The following is a 19,281-nucleotide window of genomic DNA, read 5'->3' on the forward strand; positions in this document are numbered from 1 at the left end:
GCGCTCCGCACTTGTAAACGCCGAGAGCTGTAGTGAAACTGGACACATCCCCGTGTTTTGGGTGGCCGGTAGTAAAAGTGAGATATGTATGCGAGGGCAGGGGTGATGAGCAAATGCAACGCCGAGTCAAAACTTAAAACAACAACAACAACAACAACAAACAACGAAATATGACAGGCCGAGTTGCCCAAGAATAAATACAAATGAGAAAGCATCATTTCATTTTTTTTTTTTTCATATTCGGGGATGCAGCATACTTGGAGGCAGATTTTTAATAATCATTCGATCTAGTGCACAAATTGACTATGAGTAATTCATCTTAAAACCAAAGTCTTTTTTACTGGCTCACTGTTCCTACCTGGAACACCCCATCTTTGCTTCTGTGATGCCTTTTCATTCCTCTCCTTCCCAATGCAATCTACTCTAGGTAAGTTATTTCAGTTTTGTTTTGAAGCTCCTGGAACCCATCTTCAATGAAATGGACGCAAAAATTTCTATGACTTTATCAAAGACACCATTCTCCTTCGATCGATCCCTGGATGAATTTCAGGGGTTCTCTTCCCCTTAGAAGCAGTGATATGCAGGGACATGACTTGTCTATCTTATCAGGTAGACAGTGACAGAGCTCAACTGAAATCATAAATCTAATGATTCCAAGCCCTTTGGGCTTTACAACAACCAAGCTCTTCGATTTTGTGAAGTAGTAACTGTGCTAAACAGATTCTTAAGAACGGCAACAAGCCAGAGATCCTTAGCTATTGAATATTTTGGCATTACTTGATCAATGATTAGCATGGGTCTTGGAGTCTGATGAACTCAGTTTGCCTCTCCCTCTGAATGAACGATGAGTTGTTTTCCATCATGATAGCTGAGAAAAGAATCTAGGGTTGATGCCTAATGCAGGAGGCAAACTGTTAGCACGATTGCTTAAAAATACGTTGATTTTCCTAATTGGGTGTGAGAGGTACCTGCCTCTCACTGATACAGATCCACTGAGGTTCAACCATGGGCTCTACTGGCTGTTAGCCTTAGGTTAAGGTTTGGGAAAGTTATACTACTTTCCTGGTCTCTAAAGGAAGAGTTCCAAATGAACCCTCCCAGTTTGAAGGTCAGTATAGTTTTTTTGTTTTTGACTTTGCTTTTGCCATGGTCCAGGAAGATATAGCAGTAGGTTGATTATATGGAAAGGTGAAGTGTGAAAAGGAAGTGGCGGTCAGCCGTGAGTGTTACCATCGCCATCAGTATCATGGTAAAGTAGGTACATCATGGAATGTAATGGTAAAAGTGGCAAAAAAAAAAAAAAAAAAAAAAAGGTAGAAGTGAAGCCATCTTAGAGTTCTTATATTCCAATCCCCTTAATTTTAGAAAAGAATTCACTGAAGCCCAGGGGAGTTTGCCTACTTCATAATTTTTCTGGGACAAACTCTGTCCCCAAGGATACATGATCATCTAGAAGTCACACCTTGGCTTGCGTCTTTAAAGTCCAGCACAAATACCAATGGGATGGCTCCAGGGTCTCTATGATCACTGCCTGCACAGTCTCTTGAACTTGAATTGCAACAGGCATTGCACTGAGCACCCCCGGATTGCCCTAGAGTTCATTAACATTGGGGTTATTCCAGAAAAGAAGGAAAGTCTGTATCTTTCCTTGGACATTATAATCCAGGAACTTGAATGAATCCATCATCATCGTTTTTTTGCAAAATATAACTCCCCCCTTACTTCTTGCCCTCTTTTCTTTCATTAATTACCTTTAATTTAATTTTGCTTGGACTGGACATAAACCCTGAATTCTTCCAACTCGTTCATTTCAACAGTTATAGAAGAAAAGTAATAAAAGAAAACCAAGATTTCATGCACACGAGTTTCTCTCACATATTTATAAATGTATCTGCTGCTCGACTTGATTTAGAATAGCTTTTTAAACCCAGAAATTCTAGAATTATAGAATGCTTTCCCCTTTATCTCTTTTTCCACTCATTCCTTCTCCAGATACTTAAGTTTCAGTCACGGAGCTAGGCATGGGCGAGTACAGAAATGAAAAGACAGTCTATCCTCGATGAGACTGATATGTTAAAAATAAATTATATATACCATAAACTAACATATATCACAAGTAATAATTCCTACATCAGGAATGTGTGTGTGTGTGTGTGTGTGTGTGTGTGTGTGTGTAATTTAACAAGCTTCCCTTGCTCTGTTAGGATGTGTGTTATAATAGTTTTATGATTAAACTCAGCTTACACTGTTTTGCCAGCATGTAGTTGTCCCAATTAAATTCTGGCAAAGTAAATTATCCCAAATTAATATGAATCATTCCTAATTACAATGAATAATTTACCAGTAAAGTATATATTATGCCACATAAACATGAGAGGTCTGGTTTCCCCCAATTTAGTCTTTGTAAATACACATTTCAAATCCACACAGACCAACTGGGAGGAGCATGGGACTTCAAAGACTCTAACTGTGCTCCTCGTTTATAAGTATGTGTTTTCCTCTCTAAATTCTGTCTAAGCCTTGGTTTTATTATCCCAGTTCTCAAGAACAAGCGTTTATGGGCCTGTAGCTAAAGTCTTATTTTCTGTGCATCCTAAGATAATTATCAGTATCACCTCTAGAAGAGGTAGTGCCTACCTTGAGCTGATTCTTTGAGCAGGTATTTGGGCCAGCTTAGGGTAGAGAAGGGGCCTCCTGGGCCCGAGATGAGCAGCACGACCCTAGGCAACCTCTTAGAATTATTTCCTTATCTGTGAATTAAGGGCATTAGATGAATACATCTCCACAGTCTCTTACATATTCCAAATATTCTACGGACCCCCCCCCCCACCCAAAAAAAAAAAAATCATAGGGAAAAGTACTGAGCAAAACTTGGGTTCTTTAAACACCATCTCATGTGTTATGTATGTACATACAGGTCTTTATGGCAATGAAGGTCAGAATGTCTTAAATCAGTATTTAATGGGATAGCGGGCACAATACAAACTTGTCCTGAATCCCTTCAATCTTTTCTTCCTTAATTTCATGGTCTTGCTTTTTTCTCTCTTCAAGCTAGCTTGTGCAAATTTTCCACCCTAGCCTAGCCCAAGCGGAGGTATTTCCAGGACGAATGCAGCCCATTCCCAGTCCTCTTCCCTGAGATTTTAAATTTAATCCTTATTGAGCCCCTGGGCAGAGTTTCCCCAACTCTCTGGTGGAGCTTATCACCTGGGTCTTAATCTAAAATATATATTGCCCAGTCTCATCTTTGCCCAAGACCCAGGGAGGTTTAGGTTAGAACAGGACTATGTACATAGTGGGTTCTGCCAACTCTGGCTTTTCTCACTCTTTCCTGCTGGGAGGCGTGGACGGTGCTGGGCAGGGCTGCCAGCCTCCCGGCGGGAAGGAAGGAGAACAGATGGCCCGCTGGGGGTAGGGGATCACGTGTCGGACCTCACTCTGGGCTAGATCCAGACTTCTTTCAGGACCCAGGCCCTTCGGCTTCAGCGGTTCCACCTAGGCACACAGCATCTATCTACCTGGGGCAAACCAGCATTCATTTTAGGGAAAGCTGGGAATTAGGAGGTGGTGGTGAGTTGGGGGAGGGGAAGGCGTACCGAAGGGATCCGGGCTCCCAGCAAAGGCAGCAGTGCTGGATTTGAAATACAATCAGGTAAAGACCTATCTGCCAAAACGCCCGCGACCGTAACATCAGTTAACACGCAGGGTCTGGAGAGGGAGGGGGGCTCCGGCCCGCTCGCAAACTTGCACAACGCCCTACTTTGCTCTCGCTCCACTTAGCAGCCTTCCGCAAACTCCAGGCCTTTCCTTTGCCGAGCAGAAAGGCCACACGTTCATGCATATGCAGGAGGATAAGTTTAGCTAGCAGCCCCCCGCGCGCGGAGAGGCCCTGCGCGGCGCACCGTGCATCACCCGCGCTCGGGGGCGGGCGCTCGGCTCCGGCAGCAGACTGGCGGGCGGCGCGGCCACTTGCGGGCTGCGCGCCCCGGCCTGGCATCGCCCTTTTAAAAAGTCTTCCGCAGGCGGCCGCCGCAGCAACAGCAGCCGGAGGAGCCGAGTTCATCTGAGGACAGCCCCAGTTCTCAGAAATCCCTTCCCTGCTGGAACATCAAGCTCCCTTTACTGCAGTTGAACAAACTGCCCTAGATTGGGGGATGAGGAACCCGCCCCAAACTCGTGCAAGGAGCTCCGGGCGCCCGCGCCCACGTGAGCTAACCTTGAAATTAGTCCCCGCAACCCCGGCGGGAGGTGGGGCAGGCTGGCGGGGGTGAGAGTGGGCGGGGGCCGGCTGCTGGCTCTTCTAGGCCCAAGCCCTTGGGTTTGGGCCCTCCGCTGGCGCGTACCGCGCCCACCACCCTGTTTCATAACTGTCGGGTTGAATATTTTTCTTTTTTAACTCTTTGGGGGAGCACAGGTGCGCGCGCGCGTGTGTACTTGTGTGTGTGTTGAAGGAGGTTGGAGGGGGGCGGGTAGAGGCACCTTCCCCATCCCCCACAGCCGCGAAGAGGAAAACCTGCCTTGCGGTCTCCCCTGGGAACACTGCGGAGTAGGGTGTCGGGATGACATCAGCTTCTAAACATAGCCCGCACCGCACCCCAACTCTGAGCGCAGCGAGGAGAGCTGGGGCGGGAGCGAGGGGACGCAGGGAGGCGGGTGCTGCTGTCCGCGGGCGGGGCGCGCCGGCCGGCCGGGCTGTGCGGGAGGACATGACTTTGCAGGAATCCTGCTCGCAAGAGTTTGCAGGCGATCTCTCCCGCGATGGTCGGGCCACGGGGTTAGGAAACATTCTTTCCATTCCGCGCGCTCCCTTGCCCCACAAAAGCCACGGACACACGTGCGCACGCACGCAGTCCCGGGATCTAAGGTGTCTTTATTTATATAAATCAACCCAACCCCCGGCCGTAGCTCCCAGCTTGGGTCCGCCCGGGGGCATCCATGCCCTCCAGCCTCGCGCCTGCCTGGGGGCTAAGCCCGCGAGGGGGTCGGCGCAGCCCTCCCGGTGAGTCAGATGGGCTGTGTTTCCTGTGGTTGTTGTGGAACAGTTTGTCCTTTTTACCAACCCCCCCCCTCGCCCGGTCTCCACCCCCTTGGTAAATATAGCGCTCACGTTTCATCATCTCTTTGTCCAACGAGCGCCAGACACCCCGGCCCGCGGCCCCCGCCGCCTCCCTCCTCCTCCCGGCTCGCGGTTACCTCGCATAACCCCGCGCGGGCAGGCGGCGGGCAGCAGCTTGCCCCACGGCCCCCGCCAGCCCTGCACCCCACCGCTTCCCGGGCGGTACACTCCCACCCCCACCTCCTGTTCCCACCCCTGCTGCCAATGCCCCCGCGAGTTGTGTCCCCAAGCCTCCGTCCCACCCCTCTGGCCCGCTGTCCCGGGGACCGGGCCGGGATTCGTGTAGGTGTTGGGAGGTTCACTCCCGTTCTTCCCAGCCGCAGGCGTCCCCCCCGCGCTCCGGCCGGTCCTGGGTCGTCCTCCACTTACCCAACCTCCCCTCTCCCAAGTCCCAGGGCCGCCCCCTGTGCCCCTACTGAGCGCAGGTGACGAGCTGCTGAGACCGTGACTGATTCACAGACCGCTAAACCCGCGACGCTCACTTGGGGGTGGGCGCTTCGGGAACGTCTCCTTCCCACCCCCGCACCCCAGAGGGGAGTGGGCTGGAGGGGCGGGAAAAGCGGGGTGGGTGGGTAACAGCCGAGAAGTGCGTGCTTCCCCGTCCCTCTCCCCCTCCCCCTCCCGCTTTCATTTGCACACATACAGCCACCCACCGGGGACCGGAGGCGGCTGGTGTTCTCTGAACGCCGGGAACTGGCTCTCTCTGTGGTCTCCTGTTTACTTCCCTCCTCGCCTTCCCCCTCCCTCCGCCGCGCCCCCACCACCCCACGCTGCCTCCCGCCCCGGAGCAGCTGGGAAACCTGCTGCAAAACACTGCAGTCATGAGATTTCCCTGGACCCGAGCTGTGGCCTGGGTTTGCCCTGCCTTGCCCTGCCTTGCCCTGGGTCCACTTGGGGCTCTTGGTCCTGGAAGGAGAGGCTCTTCGGGCTCCCCATCCAGGGACCGGAAGAGGGGACAGCCTCCCCCCTCGCTCCTTTGTCCTCCCTCCCTCCCTTGGCACCAGATACCATCCTGTGGGGGCCCTGCCTGGCTGCCTTTTTGGCCAGGGCTCTGGGCCACCCCTAGGAGTGGCCACCTGTCCCGGGAGGGGTAGTGAGAGAAACGACAGTGTGCAAGGACTCCGAATCCAGGATGCTGCGGGGCTGGCTAATTGGCCATCACAGGCTGTCCTGGTCGGGCCAGGGTGCCGGAAGTTCCCTGCTGACTGAGGTTTTCCGGCAGAGCCCCCCCAAAACCTGCTCCCAGGGACACACCCTCTCCTTATGGAGTCTGGCAAAACCTTCCCTTGCAAAGCTTGCTTCCCAGCAGGGAAGAATTCGGTTTCTCTTCCTAAGTAAGCTGAGTGAACAAAGAGCTCCCCGGAGGCCATGAGGGTGCGCTCTGGGGGCCGCCCACCTGAAGCTCACCCCCATTTATAAACCACCTCTTCACCACAGCTCTGGGCTCCACTGTCATGGTTACCAGCTCCCTGTCCTTCCGCAGCAGCTCGAACATTGCACAGAGGTGGAAACAAACAGGGGCATTGAAAATGTCCTTTTGAATATTCCAAACGCAGCCTTGGAATTTGGGTAGTGGAGAAGAGGGAATGCAAGCCCCCCCCTGTGGTTCAGTGGTTGCCTTCGGACCCCATGACCTTGAATGAATCCGTCACCTTAATTGGCCCCTCAGGTGCCCGAGGAGGGAAAGGAGCCGGTTGAGATACTACAGAGTGCAGTTCGGAACAGAGGAGGTCCACCTGCGCTGGGGAATCTCAAGTCAGTCTCTGCCCTTTCCACCCAGCCTGACCCCCCAGCTGCTGAACCCCCAGCACACTACACCGCCCCCTTCTGCCGTCTCCTATGGATACCCTCTCCTTCCCGGAGATTCCAGCACCTGACCCACAGTCCTCCACCTTCACGCCACCCCTGCTAATGTTTTAGGGGAATCTAGCAGCCTTGTGGAATAATGACCTGTCAGGAACCCTAGTCGCCCCACGGCAACCCTTTTGCCCTCCACCTTGGACCTTTGTCATGTGGATACCCTGGACCTTTTTTACTTCTAAAGAACAGCACCACCTCTGCTGTCTTCATCTAAAGCCAACCGGTGCCTGACCAACATCTCTAACCCCTCCACCTTATTTTTACTCTAATAACCCACTTGAATGGTTCTTTGACCTTACTTTGACCTTCAGCCTACTCTTTCACTGTTCCTTATGGCCCTTACAGTCTCACAACCCTCCTATCCAGCTTCGATTTCATGGTCTCTGTCCATCACTCTACCATCCATGCACCTCTCTCTGCCTTCTTCCTGGGACCACCCACCCGGCAAGAACCTGATTCTGTCCAGCTTAACCCGCAGGACAAATCCAACAGTGCCGTCCTCACTAATTCTACAATCATGAATCTCAAGTTCATGATCAACACCGCCCTTCTGCTTTTCCCTACTCTGTTGGCTCTCTCACACTCTGAAATGACCCTGCACCCCTCCCCCCTTCCTCACTCTGAGCTGAAAACCTTGCTCCTTAATCTCTGACAAAATAAACGCAGTTTCACAAGAACTGCCCTATCTTGCCAGCACCACAGCTTCCATCCCACCTGCCTCTCTGCCCTGGCGTGGCCTTCCCTCCTGCCACAGGGAGGTAGTAGCATCCGGGCCCTTAGGTAAACCAGATCTTTCCACTTGGCACCATGGTCTGTCCCTCTCTCAACCACCGACTGACTGCTCCTGGGATTATCCCCTATCTCCTGCTCCTCAGCTGTCCCCTTCTCTTAAGTAATTCTTGGGGACACAAAAACATGGTGTAGTTCTTTTTTTCTATTTTTGAGAGAGAGAGAGGGAGACTGAGAAAGAGTGAAAATGTGTGTGTAAGCAGCAGGGGTGGGGCAGAGAGAGAGAGAGAATGAATGAATCTTAAGCAGTCTCCACGCTCAGCACAGAGACTAATGTGGGGCTCAGTCTCATGACCCTGAGATGGTGCCCTGAGCCGACATGGAGAGTCCAATGTTTAACGGACTGAGCCCCCCAGGCACCCCTTCCCTTCCTTTCTTTATATGTGTTTGTACGTATATCTCCTTAGCCCCCAATTCCCCTCCATTATTACTCTTTTTTGCCACTTTTTTCTTGGCTGCAGACATCTCAAAGTTGCCTGTGTGCCTGCATCTCCCATTCCCTCTTGATCTCAGGCCCATCTGACTTTCACTGTCCTTGCACCGCCAAAACCGCTGTTGTCAAGGTCACGAAGGAGCGCCGTCCTACTGGATCCCCTGGCCAGGCATTTCCCTTCATGCAGCTTAGAGCAAAGAAGACTAAGGAGGACAATGAAGGAGGAGGAAAACAGGAAAAATACGCCGTCTTAGAAGCAAAGGGGAGACAGTGTTTCAGGGAAAAGAGTTTAATTCTTCATCTCCTTTGCTGATTTCATTTCTTCTTTGGACTCTCTAAACATCGCAGTGCCCTGTCCTTTGGCTCTTCTCTACGCCTACACTCGCTCTCTTGGTGATAGGATCCTTACCTTCTAGCTGCCAATGACTCCCAAAAATATTTTTTAAAGATTTTATTTCTTTGAGAGAGAGTGAGTGAGCACATGAGCTGGGGAAAGGGGCAGAGGGAGAAGCAAACTCGCAGCTGACCAGGGAGCCCGATGCAGGACTCGATCCCAGGACCCTGGGATCATGACCTGAGCTGAAGGCAGACCCTTAACCCACTGAGCCACCCAGGAGCTCCTGACTCTCAAGTTTTTATCTTCAGTCTAGACCTCACTCCTGAATTCCACATTTGACTGTCCATCTGTCCATTCATCATTTCCACTTGGTTATCTAGCAGGCATCTCAAACTTCACATATTTCTAATGGAACTATTGGTTATTTCTCCCTACAATGGCTTCATACAAGGCCCTCCCATCTTTGGAAAAGGCATCCCTGTGCTTCTGGTTGCTCAGGCCAGGAACTGAGGAGTTATCTTTCATTCTGTTCCTTAACCTATACCCCTGGGCTAAGCCCTCAGGAACCCTGTCAGCTGTGATTTCCAAATATATCCTGAATCTGCACTTGTCAATTTCACGACCACCTTCTTCTCTCTCGGGTTGCTAAATGCAAGAGCCTTCTAGCTGCTCTCCGTGCTCCCACTGAGCCCTGGCTTCTTTTTTTCTCAACACAACTGCCACAGTGCTCTCCTTGACCCCCATATCAGGTCAGGTCCCTCCTCTGCTCAGATCTCCACAGTGCTCCCCATCTCTCCTTGAGTAACTGTCCAAGTCCTTAGCCAGGCTCTTTCTCCTACCTGGAAACTCCGCTCCACGAGGGTTCTGCATGGGCTGCTGGGATGGCTCAGTTGGTTGAGTGTCTGCCTTTGGCTCAGGTCGTGATCCCAGGGTCCTGAGATTGAGCCCCACCTGGGCTCCCTGCTCAGTGGGGAGCCTGCTTCTCCCTCTCCCTCTATCCCAGCACCGCCCCCCGCACGGTGCTCTCTATCTCAAATGAATAAATAAAATCTGCAAAAATCAAGAGAGGGTTCTGCATGGCTCACTCCCACACCTTCCTCAAGTCTTTGCTCCCCAGTCCCCCTCTAAAAGTGGTCTATCTACCTTGACTGTTGCATTTAGACAACTGCGATTGCTCGCTCCTAAGTTTTCTTTTTTCCTGTGACACTTAGCATATTATGACATGCTACGCAATTTGCTTATTTATGAGAGAGAGAGAGAGTGTGTGTGCATGTGCATAAGTGTTGGGGGAGGAGCAGAGAAGGAGAGAATCTTAAGTAGACTGCACCCTTACTGCACAGGCCACTGTGGGTCTCGAACTCATGACCCTGAGATCACAACCTGAGCTGAAATCAAGAGTCAGACCCTTAACTGAGCCACCCAGGGGCCCTGCCTCTCTACATTTACAAAAAAACAAAAGTGAGATCAGGCTGTACTTTTCAAAATCTCGTTTTCAGCTAACAATTTTCTGTGAATGGTTTCCATATCCTACATCACATTCTTCTACCTTATTATTTTAAAAAATAATTTCTCTCTTGAATAAGTAAACATTCACACGGTTTAGTTAAAAAAGTATAAAAGGCTGTGTAATGCAAAATCTCTTTCCCAACCTTGTCCCTTTTCTTGTTACCTTTTTCGGAAGCAACGGAATATTTCTGTCTGGCGCAACCCCCCCCCCCCCTTTTCAGGAGGTAAGTTCTTCCTCAGGTATTTTATGTACATCCAAGCAAATACATATATATATCTTGCTTACATTGGACACAAATGGCTAATATCAAATCAGTGCTCTGTGGTTTACTTTATTTTTTAAAAAGATAGATTTATTTATTTATTTTAGAAAGAGAAAGCACGAACAGGAGGGACAGAGGGAGAAAAAAACCTCAAGCAGACTCTGCACTGAGCTTGGAGCCCATTGTGGGGTGTCCTCTCATGACCCTGAGATCAGGACCTGAGCAGAAACCCAGAGTCTGACGCTCAACCGACAGGGCCATCCAGGCACCCCCTATACCTTACTTTATGAACATAATAATATATCTTGACAATCACTAAAGATCAATATATGTAGCTTCCTTAAGTTTAAGGGCTTCCATGTAATTCTGATATAAGGGATGCCTGGGTGGCTCAGTTGGTTAAGCATCTGCCTTTGGTTCAGGTCATGATCATGACCCCAGGGGATTGAGCCCGAAATGAACTCCTTGCTCGGCCGGACAGCAGCTTCTCCCTCTGCCTGCAGCTCTCCCTGCTTGTGCTCTCTCTGGCAAATAAATAAAATTTAAAAAAAAAAAAAAAGAATTCTGATATAAATGTACCTTAATTTATCTAACAAGTCCCCTGCTGCTCAGCATTTAGGTTACTTTGAATCTTTTGGAATTTCAAAAATTATTACCATAAATAACCTTCATTCACACTGGGGCAATGGAGCCATAGGAGGAAGTTCTTGAAATGAAATGCCTGATTAAAAGATACCTGCCTTCGTAACTCTGAGAGATGTCAAACTGCTTTCTCCAGACTTTGTACCAGTTTATAGACGCCTCCTCCTAAGTCTGCAGGAGCACATGTTATTCCCATCCCCATCAACAAGTTGGTTAAAAACGACTTCGATCTTTGCTGATGTGATTAATAAAAATGATATTTTAGGGTGCTTTTAATTTTCCACCTCTCATTATAGGTGAGGTTGGGTATCTTTTCACATGATTGAGAGCTTTTGATTATATATATATTATATATATTTATAGATAAATATATATTCTAATATATATTATATATATTATTATATATTATAATATATTTACATATTATATATATATATTTTATCCATAGTTATTACCCCTTTTCTTTCAGACCATCAGATTTTTTTCCCACAGGGTCTTTGTATATCAGGACATCAGCCTTCTCTCTGCATGGATCACAAATGTCTTCCCCAATGTGTCACTTGCTTTTTCACTTTACTTATTGTGTTTGTGCCGTGCAGGAGTTTTTAATGTTATTATTGCTGTATTTTTCAGTTTTCTGTACTTCCAAATGTTATTTCAGAAAGGTCTTCCATATTCTTATTATGAAATAACTGTCTCATGGCTTCCTCTCATGCCTTCATGATCTTATTGACCTATTAAAAATTTTTTCTGAGCTGATAATGCCTTTTCTTTTTTTTTTTTTTTCCTTACCTCATTGTACTTACCCAAACCTCTAGCAAAATGTTGGTGAAAGTAGGGACAGTGGGCATCCTTGCCTTGATCTTGGTTTTACACGGGAGCAAATAGGTGAATGATGAGCTGACTCTGCATTGCCGAATTACTCTCCACGAAGTTGATGCCAATTTGAACTGCTCTGCCTGGCTTGGAGTTGCCTAGGAAACCGTAACCATTAAGTATGATGTTAGCTGTAGGTTGTCGATGTCCTTTATCACATTTAGAAAGTCCCCTTCTATTCCTAGTTTGCTGAGAGTTTTTATCATAAATTTTGACAAGTGCTTTTTCTGTATCTATGGGGATGATCATATGTTGGTTTGTTGGTTTTTTTCTGGCCTTTATCCTGTTAATGTAGTGAATTATATTACTTTATTTTTGACCCTGAAGTCATTTGTGGCGTAAACCCTGCATTTCTGGAGTAAACCCCACTTGGTCATGACTTATCCTTTTATATATTGCTTGATTATATATGGCTAATACTCGGTAATGGGATTTTATATTATGTTCATGAGGGATATTGGTCTATAACTGTCTTTCTTATAGCATCCTTGCTATGTATTGATTTAAATTCCTGTTCATTTTTCAGTCCATTTCTGGATTTTATATTCTATTCTCTTCCACGAATCATTGCCTTTCTTATCTTACTATTGTTAACGGGTGGATTGTTGGGTATTTAGGAATTGGGTTATTTCCCGTGTCCTGTTATTACAGACTATGCTGCAATGAACAGTATTTCGGCTAGATCTTTTCCGACTCCTTGATTATACCCTTAGTGTAAATCCTTAGAAGTTGAGTAACTGGGTCAATGCAGAGATGGAAGCAGAGTAGTGTACAAGTGCTTTCTTCCTTCATGCCTTCCAGGGGCCCCTTCCATCCCACGCATGCGTCCCATTGATGGAACCTAAGCGGAAGCAAGATGGCAAAGAAATGTGGAAAAGTCCTTGGCAGGATCCAGCTCCCACTGAGACAGAGCAGCAGGGTTGGGATCAAGGACATTGGATCTGCGCAGCTGTAAGGAGCCTTGTCCTTAGAGAAGCCCTTTGCTGTCAGTGTCTTGAAATTCATAATCCTTTCTGAGCAAGGGGTCTTGCATTTTCACATTGCTCTGGCCCTGCAGATGATGTGGTCGGTCCTGCCGAGCCAAGCACGGAGGGACCAGAACAGAGCTGAGCGGAAAATGCCAGGGCTGCTCTGTTACCAAATGGTTCCTCACAACGTTTATGCCAATTTGAATTACTTCCCAATGTAGGGAGTTGCCTGGGAAACCACAAATTCGTTATGGCGCTGATAGGGAAGTGCTTAAGGGTCCCCCTCGACAGTCTCCAGCAGTAGCAAAAGCAAGAGCAGAGAAGTCAACGAATTGGTTCCTTGCTCTTCCAACTCAGGGAGTCTGACTAGAAACCCTCCCTGTGCTCCAATGTGTCACACCCCCCCCTTCACCCTTAAAGAAGAAAACAGATCTGACTGGTGAGTATTACTGGTTGTCACAAAATTCATATGGTTTGTTTGTTTGTTTGTTTGTTGGTCTATCTGGTCTACCATTAAATTTATCTTTTACTATTCTTTCTATAACTTACTGGTGCAGAGGAAACAGTGGGTCTCACAGCAGTACTTGGGGGTTGGGCTTTTCTAGACCTGCTTCTGGAAGCAGACACCAGGCCTCACATTGGCTCTGAAGAACCCACCAACAGGAAAGGAATGGGAAAGATGTTCAGAGAAGGTTCTGGAGATTTGGGGAGGGTGGTTACAAGGGTCAGAGTGTGGCCCTGCCACTGTGGAGGGGTGGGGAGGTGACCTAGAGAGGAAGCAGAGGCACCTCCTAGGGAACCCAGACGGGTTCAACCCTTTAGAGACCAAGATGAGCCCACTGTGGGATAAGGCACTTTCAAATATACCTCCCCTATGCCTACCACCATTGTCAAAAATGTCCTTCTTAAAGATCTATTTCCTGATTTAAAGCCCATAGGTAACTTTCTGTAGCTACTCATGAAGGAAGCAATTCATTCATTCATTCATTCATTCAATCATTCATTCTTCAATAGATTGGGCTTCCACAATATGCCAGCACTGGACTTGGTAGTAGGGGTATAATGGTGACTAGAACACCCATGACCCCTGCCTTCCCAGTTCTACGGTCTAAAAGGGGAGGCAACTAATCAGTTGCAGTACAGTGTGATTAGCATTGGGTCAGAGGAATCAATAGGGGGCCGTAAGAGAAACATAACAGGGGCCCCCCACCTTGTCAGAGCATCAAGGAGGACTGAGAACAAAGCTGGGGGGGGCAGTTAGGTAAGGAAGGAGGGGAATGGGGGGGAGGGGTGTTAGGAAGGGGAAGAGCACATACAAAGTCCAGAGGTGAGAAATTAAGCTTCTATAAGAAACTGAAAGAAGTTCGGTGTGGGGACGCCCCAGGAGGGAGAGCTGATGCTCAGAAAGGGGGCTCGAGTCACATCTTCATGGGCTTTGAGTATCCGTAGGGCCTTGATCCTAAGGACAAGGGCAAGCCGTTCAGGTCTTTAGCCTGGAAGGAGACAGAGATTTGTGCTTTTGGAATGCTATTCTGTCTATGTTCTGAGGAAGGAATAGAGTGGAGCCAAGCTTAGAGGAAGGAAGACGAGAGCCCAGGGAAGAAAGGATGTGGCTTGGAATAGGGTTGGGGCAAAGGGATGGAGAGAAGTTGGCAGTTTCTGAGAAGCTGAGGAGGAAACATTGTCAGGGCTTGGGAATCAGATCAGGTGGAGCAGGGCAAGGCAGGGCAAGCATGACTCTTTAGTCTAGGGATCAGACAACCGGGGACACAAGCTTGTGGTTAGGACAAAGTTGGCCCTTGGGCGAGTTGAGTTTGAGGTGTCCGTGGAGCTGTCCAGCAGACGGGGGGCTCCTCACCTTGAATTACTTTGTTACAGATTAACAACCAAACTTGCACGTTACGAAGGGGAGAAGATGCAAGTACCTTTGCTTTGCTCAAGGAGGGGGACGGTCTCCCACCTTGAAATCATACGTCCAATGAGTGATCCCCCTCTCCTGGTTGCGTTAAACTCCCTGCACTTTCTATAGAGCATTCCTCTCACTATTACTGCTAAGTTGTCCATTTACCCATCAGTGTTCCTTACTGGATTATGAGCTGGAGGCAGGCTCGGGGTCCAAGACATCTTTGGTTTTCTAGCATCTCCTAGGGTACCTTGAACACAGTATACTCATCTCCCACTAAGTGACTTTAAAATAGGCTAAACATTCTGCTGCTAAGTGAAAAGCTGTTACATGGGGAAAAAACCCCAAACAAACCTGTGTTCATTTTAGTGGGAAAAACTGTGTTGTATCCCATCTCAAGATACCAAACAATTTTCAGATAGAACAATAAATTACAATGGCAACAAATTAAGTTAAAGACTAAGCACAATTTGGGGCATCTGGCTGGTTCAGTCGGCAGAGCACGTGACTCTTGATATTGGGATCCTGAGTTTGAGCTCTATGTTGGGTGCAGAGATTACTTAATTAAAAAAAAAAAAGAATAAGCACAATTTGAAAGTTCAATCAATACAGTTTCTACAGAAAAGGTAATGTATTAAAACTTTCTTGTAGTTATTCTTTGTTTTTTGTTTTTGTTTTTAATTCCTTTTGGTGACTTCTGCATTCTCACTGGGTTAAAAATAAAACTGTGGCCCAGAAAGATATTTCCAGAGTTAAAATAAAAGTTAAACAAGCACGTGCTTGGAAATACATGGAAATAGTGTGGGCACACTAAAGGTCACAGAGTCATAGATGCTGCAATTCCTCAGTCCTCTCCTGGAGCATGTGTACACACATCACAGTCCTCTCCTGGAGCATGTGTACACACATCAGGATGTTTCAGGTTCATATCAACATGACTTGCAATTCAGATTTGTTCCAAGCAATAAACTGTGTGTCAAGAAAATTGGTGAGTGGTCTTTGTTTGAAACCCCGATGAAGAAATAGTACTTGTTCATTGTTTAGTGAGTTTTTGAGTAAAAGAGTTATTATACGTATGTATATAAGAGAAAGAAGTGGTATGACTTCCAAGAGGTGTTATAGTGAAAAACTGCTAATGCATAAAAGAAAGAGGAAGGAAGGATCAATGAATGGATAGACACTTGGTAAGTCCCTCTGGGAAGGTCAGAAGGAGCCCTTGTTATCTGAGAGAAGTCTGAGAACACTGGGGAGCTCGCAGTGATGGCAGAACTGATGGGCAACCCAAGCAGAAGCCAGTGCAAAAACCAATATTCTGGAAGAATGCTAGCTACCCGTTAGCGATCGTTTGGTATAAGCTATGTGTAATGACAGAAGATCTCTCCTGGAGCCTTGGGCTCTGCCAAGAGCACCTTGCTTTGCACGCCAGCCCAGAAGGCCTTCATTTGGTCTGGGTGGCCAACTTGAGTGTGGAATCCCTTCAAGTTTCCAGTCCACTCTGTGGAAAGATCCTCATTTGTGTTGACCTCTGGGAATTCTCTCTTCTTCCTCAAGGTGACACCATGGCCTCTACTCCCTTGGGACTTGGACACCAGCCATGTTGCCATGTTGATTCTAGTCTGTCAAGTGGGCCAAGACGGCTGCAGCTTCCTTGGTCTAGGGCTGTGTTGGACAGTTAGCATATGGTAGGTACGACTTTTCTCCTCCCTGCACCCGGCAAAACCATCCGCCTTCACTTCTACTCCTACTGCCTCAACTTAAACCAATCTGGAGTAGAGAACAGTTTCTTGCATTTACCATCTACCTGGCATATGCGTTCCTTGAAATGTCAGGGTCTTATGCTCCCTCTCTTCTCCGTCCTTCTCAGTTTTTGCATTTGCTTCTCTGGTTTCCATACATGACTTTACGGTTTCACAGTGTGCCCATTTTGCTCTCTCTGGCCTGTCCCAGTGCTCTATTGGCTCTGATCTCTCTTTCTTTCCCCTGTATTTCTGCATACTTGTTCTCTCTGTGGCTTCCCACTAACGTATGTGAAGATCAGTGAGAGCTTTCTGTCCCACAGACCAATGGAAAAGCCATAAGGAGCTCTGAGCATGAACATTATGTGCACGGAAGCAGATCATAATAAATTACCAAAAAAAATTTCAGCATTATCAGATCTTAAATCTCAGGAGATGGTGGCCATTGAAATCCCATACAACCATTTTAAATTTTACTCCAGTCTTTCTTAAGCTCTCAGTTCTAAGGCATTCTACTGAATGAGTCGATATTTCTAGCAGCTCGTAGATTAGCAGGAGTTGGGGCAAAGGTGGTATAGGAAGCGAGCCTAAGTGTTCCCCAAGGGGTCTGCAATGATTATAGGAACCTTCCGTTGGATCCCCAAACAACTGTCTTCAGTGAGCTCTCAGTTTCCAGCTTCTTGAGTCTGGTGTTTATTGTTGAAAAGGTGTGTGGCTTCTCCCCTGGAGGCCCCTTCTCTGTTGCAAGGTCTGTTAACACGGTTTTAGATTTGACTGGAGACTAAGAGAAATCAGCTGACCAGAGAAAGTTGCATCTTGGCATTAGGCTGATTTCAATAAATTATAAATGGAACTAGCCACACTGAGTGAGGCCACCCATTCAGCCCAAGTTATATGAACAGGGGTTTAAGATGTCAGCGCTCTCATAGTTCACATTACCGTGTGGATCTCGGTGGAAATTTTACTCAGCACAACCACTTCAGGGGGAATATCATGTCTGAGTTGTTTGGAAAAGGCAACGTGGCTTCTCTTAACACTTTTATACTTTCAGTGCTTTCTAAGCAGCTTTGTCACCTGAAATGGAGGCAAACATTATTGCTCTCATGTCATGGGTGAAAAGAGGGTGCACGGCACGAATCGACTTTCACCTTGCAGGGCAACGGCTGAGTCATTCAGGGTCACAGGTCTGCTTTCTGCTGCTTATTCTATAGGACAGCCTCACCTCGTGGTCGGTGAGTTCAAAGCCCTGGGCTCCCCTACGGTGGGAGGCAGGCTGTTGGTGACCTTGAGTGACTTTCACAGTCTCTCTGGCTGCCTGTTTTCTTGCTGGAAGTCTAGATAACACACCCATACATCTGATTGTATATTTTTTTTAATTTTTTTTTTTAAATTAGGAATGATTGATTGCCAGTGAATCAGAGGTGAGGGAGTTCTTATTATACATAAGTGCAGAATCTCCAGGTTAGAAAGGACCTAGAAAGGACGGCTGGCTTAATGGTCCTGAAATTTTGCCTTACAGGGGAACTCGTGAAGGACTCCAAGACTACAGCTTTCTGAGGCCCAGCCTCCTGAAATGGAAAATACCAACAATGGAAAACACCAGGATTCTGTATTTAACAAAATCACCGCAGGTTGCCTGGTGCTGGTTTAGAAACCATGGCTTAGGTGGAACCCCTCCAAGAGCACGGAGCAGGAGGCGCGCTCGGCAGCCGCTGAGAAGACAGATGTGCACTGTAAATACATGGGCCACGGAGGAGAAAAGCGACCCCCTTCAGAGCTGTTGCGCTGGGGAGAGGTGCTGGGAAAGCCTGGAGTCTGTTTTTGCCAGTAAGTCCTTGAGTTTAGGTATTGGAAGCTGGAAAAAGCCCCAACTGGAGCAGGCTCAGCAGAGTCAGCTGTGTGACCTTGGGCAAGCCGTGCCCCATCTCCTGGCCTCAGTCTCCCATCTGTAAAATGGGAGTGCAGGCTGGTTGATCTCTAAGGTGTTTCTACGACACCTGGGCACTTACCTACCATCCTTTCTGATGGGGACGTGCTGCAATTCTAAGTGTGCTCCTTTATCTTAATGTTTTCATAGAATGCTTTACAGACCCAGTGCTTGTCGCATGGAACCTGTTCTAGTCATATCCTTCCCCCTCCCGCCCTCGAGCTGTGTAACTGCCCACAGCACTCAGAGCATTCCGAGAAGATTCTTGGGCTGGAAAAGCAACTTCCAAGAAGGTGAGATCTAGGGAAGAGAGAAGTCTAGATGGCAGAGGCTTGCGGAAAGAGAGGTGGTTTGGTTTGTCTCCTACGGGACATCTCTGTTCCAGGTGAGGGTAATTCTACCTGCTGCCTGCTACTGCGGAAGGTGACCAGAGAAGACTCCTTCGCTGGCAAAGACAGAAGGTTTTCCAGTAACCGTGCTCACCTGGCCCTGGGTCATGGCTGCTGTTGGCAGGGGAGGCAGGTAACGGCCATCACAGCTGGCACCGGCGTGGGCTGCTCAGGCCCCAGGCAGGCCCGGGACAGGAGGCCCAGCAAGGCAAGGCTGCAGGAGAAGCAGCAGCCTCTCATGGGCCGGAAGTGATCAAGTGTTCACCACGACTGAAATGGAACCAAAAGAGAACAGTTTCAGTAAAAGAGCCAATGCTGAGGAACCAAGGAAAAGGTTTTACTGGGCTGTTGTTGTTAGGGTCAATTCAATTCAGTGGAGGGATGGTTACTGAGTACCTCCTACGAGTCAGAAACTGAGCCCAGCTTTAGGAATTCAAAGGTAAACAGGGCACGGTCCGTTCTTTAGGTGTTTATAATCTGGTAAAGACGTTCTCCGAAGGATGGCATATCCCGTGTCTTTCCGGCGGGGACAGCAC

At 47.9% G+C, this 19,281-nt stretch overlaps 1 protein-coding gene across 3 annotated transcripts; it reads left to right on the top strand.

The window, feature by feature from the left end:
- Positions 1 to 241: 241 nt before the first annotated feature.
- Positions 242 to 18,998, top strand: LOC309847003 (uncharacterized protein; the record flags this gene model as incomplete). Of its 3 annotated transcripts, XM_082696711.1 has the most annotated exons (5): positions 12,904 to 13,229; positions 16,245 to 16,375; positions 17,949 to 18,256; positions 18,507 to 18,649; positions 18,742 to 18,998. In XM_082696711.1, the coding sequence occupies exons 3-5, from the start codon at positions 18,171 to 18,173 to the stop codon at positions 18,996 to 18,998; spliced, it is 486 nt and encodes a 161-aa protein (XP_082552837.1). In that variant the 5' UTR covers positions 12,904 to 13,229; positions 16,245 to 16,375; positions 17,949 to 18,170. The 3 variants fall into 3 exon arrangements, 1 of the variants encoding a protein (XP_082552837.1); XR_014302250.1 differs by lacking the exons at positions 12,904 to 13,229; positions 18,507 to 18,649; positions 18,742 to 18,998 and adding an exon at positions 242 to 427 and having other exon boundaries at positions 17,949 to 18,190; XR_014302251.1 differs by lacking the exons at positions 12,904 to 13,229; positions 16,245 to 16,375; positions 17,949 to 18,256; positions 18,507 to 18,649; positions 18,742 to 18,998 and adding exons at positions 242 to 427; positions 6,786 to 9,598.
- Positions 18,999 to 19,281: the final 283 nt, after the last annotated feature.

The sequence above is a fragment of the Mustela nivalis genome, assembly GCF_964662115.1.
Source record: "Mustela nivalis genome assembly, chromosome: 13".
Lineage (NCBI taxonomy): Eukaryota > Metazoa > Chordata > Mammalia > Carnivora > Mustelidae > Mustela > Mustela nivalis.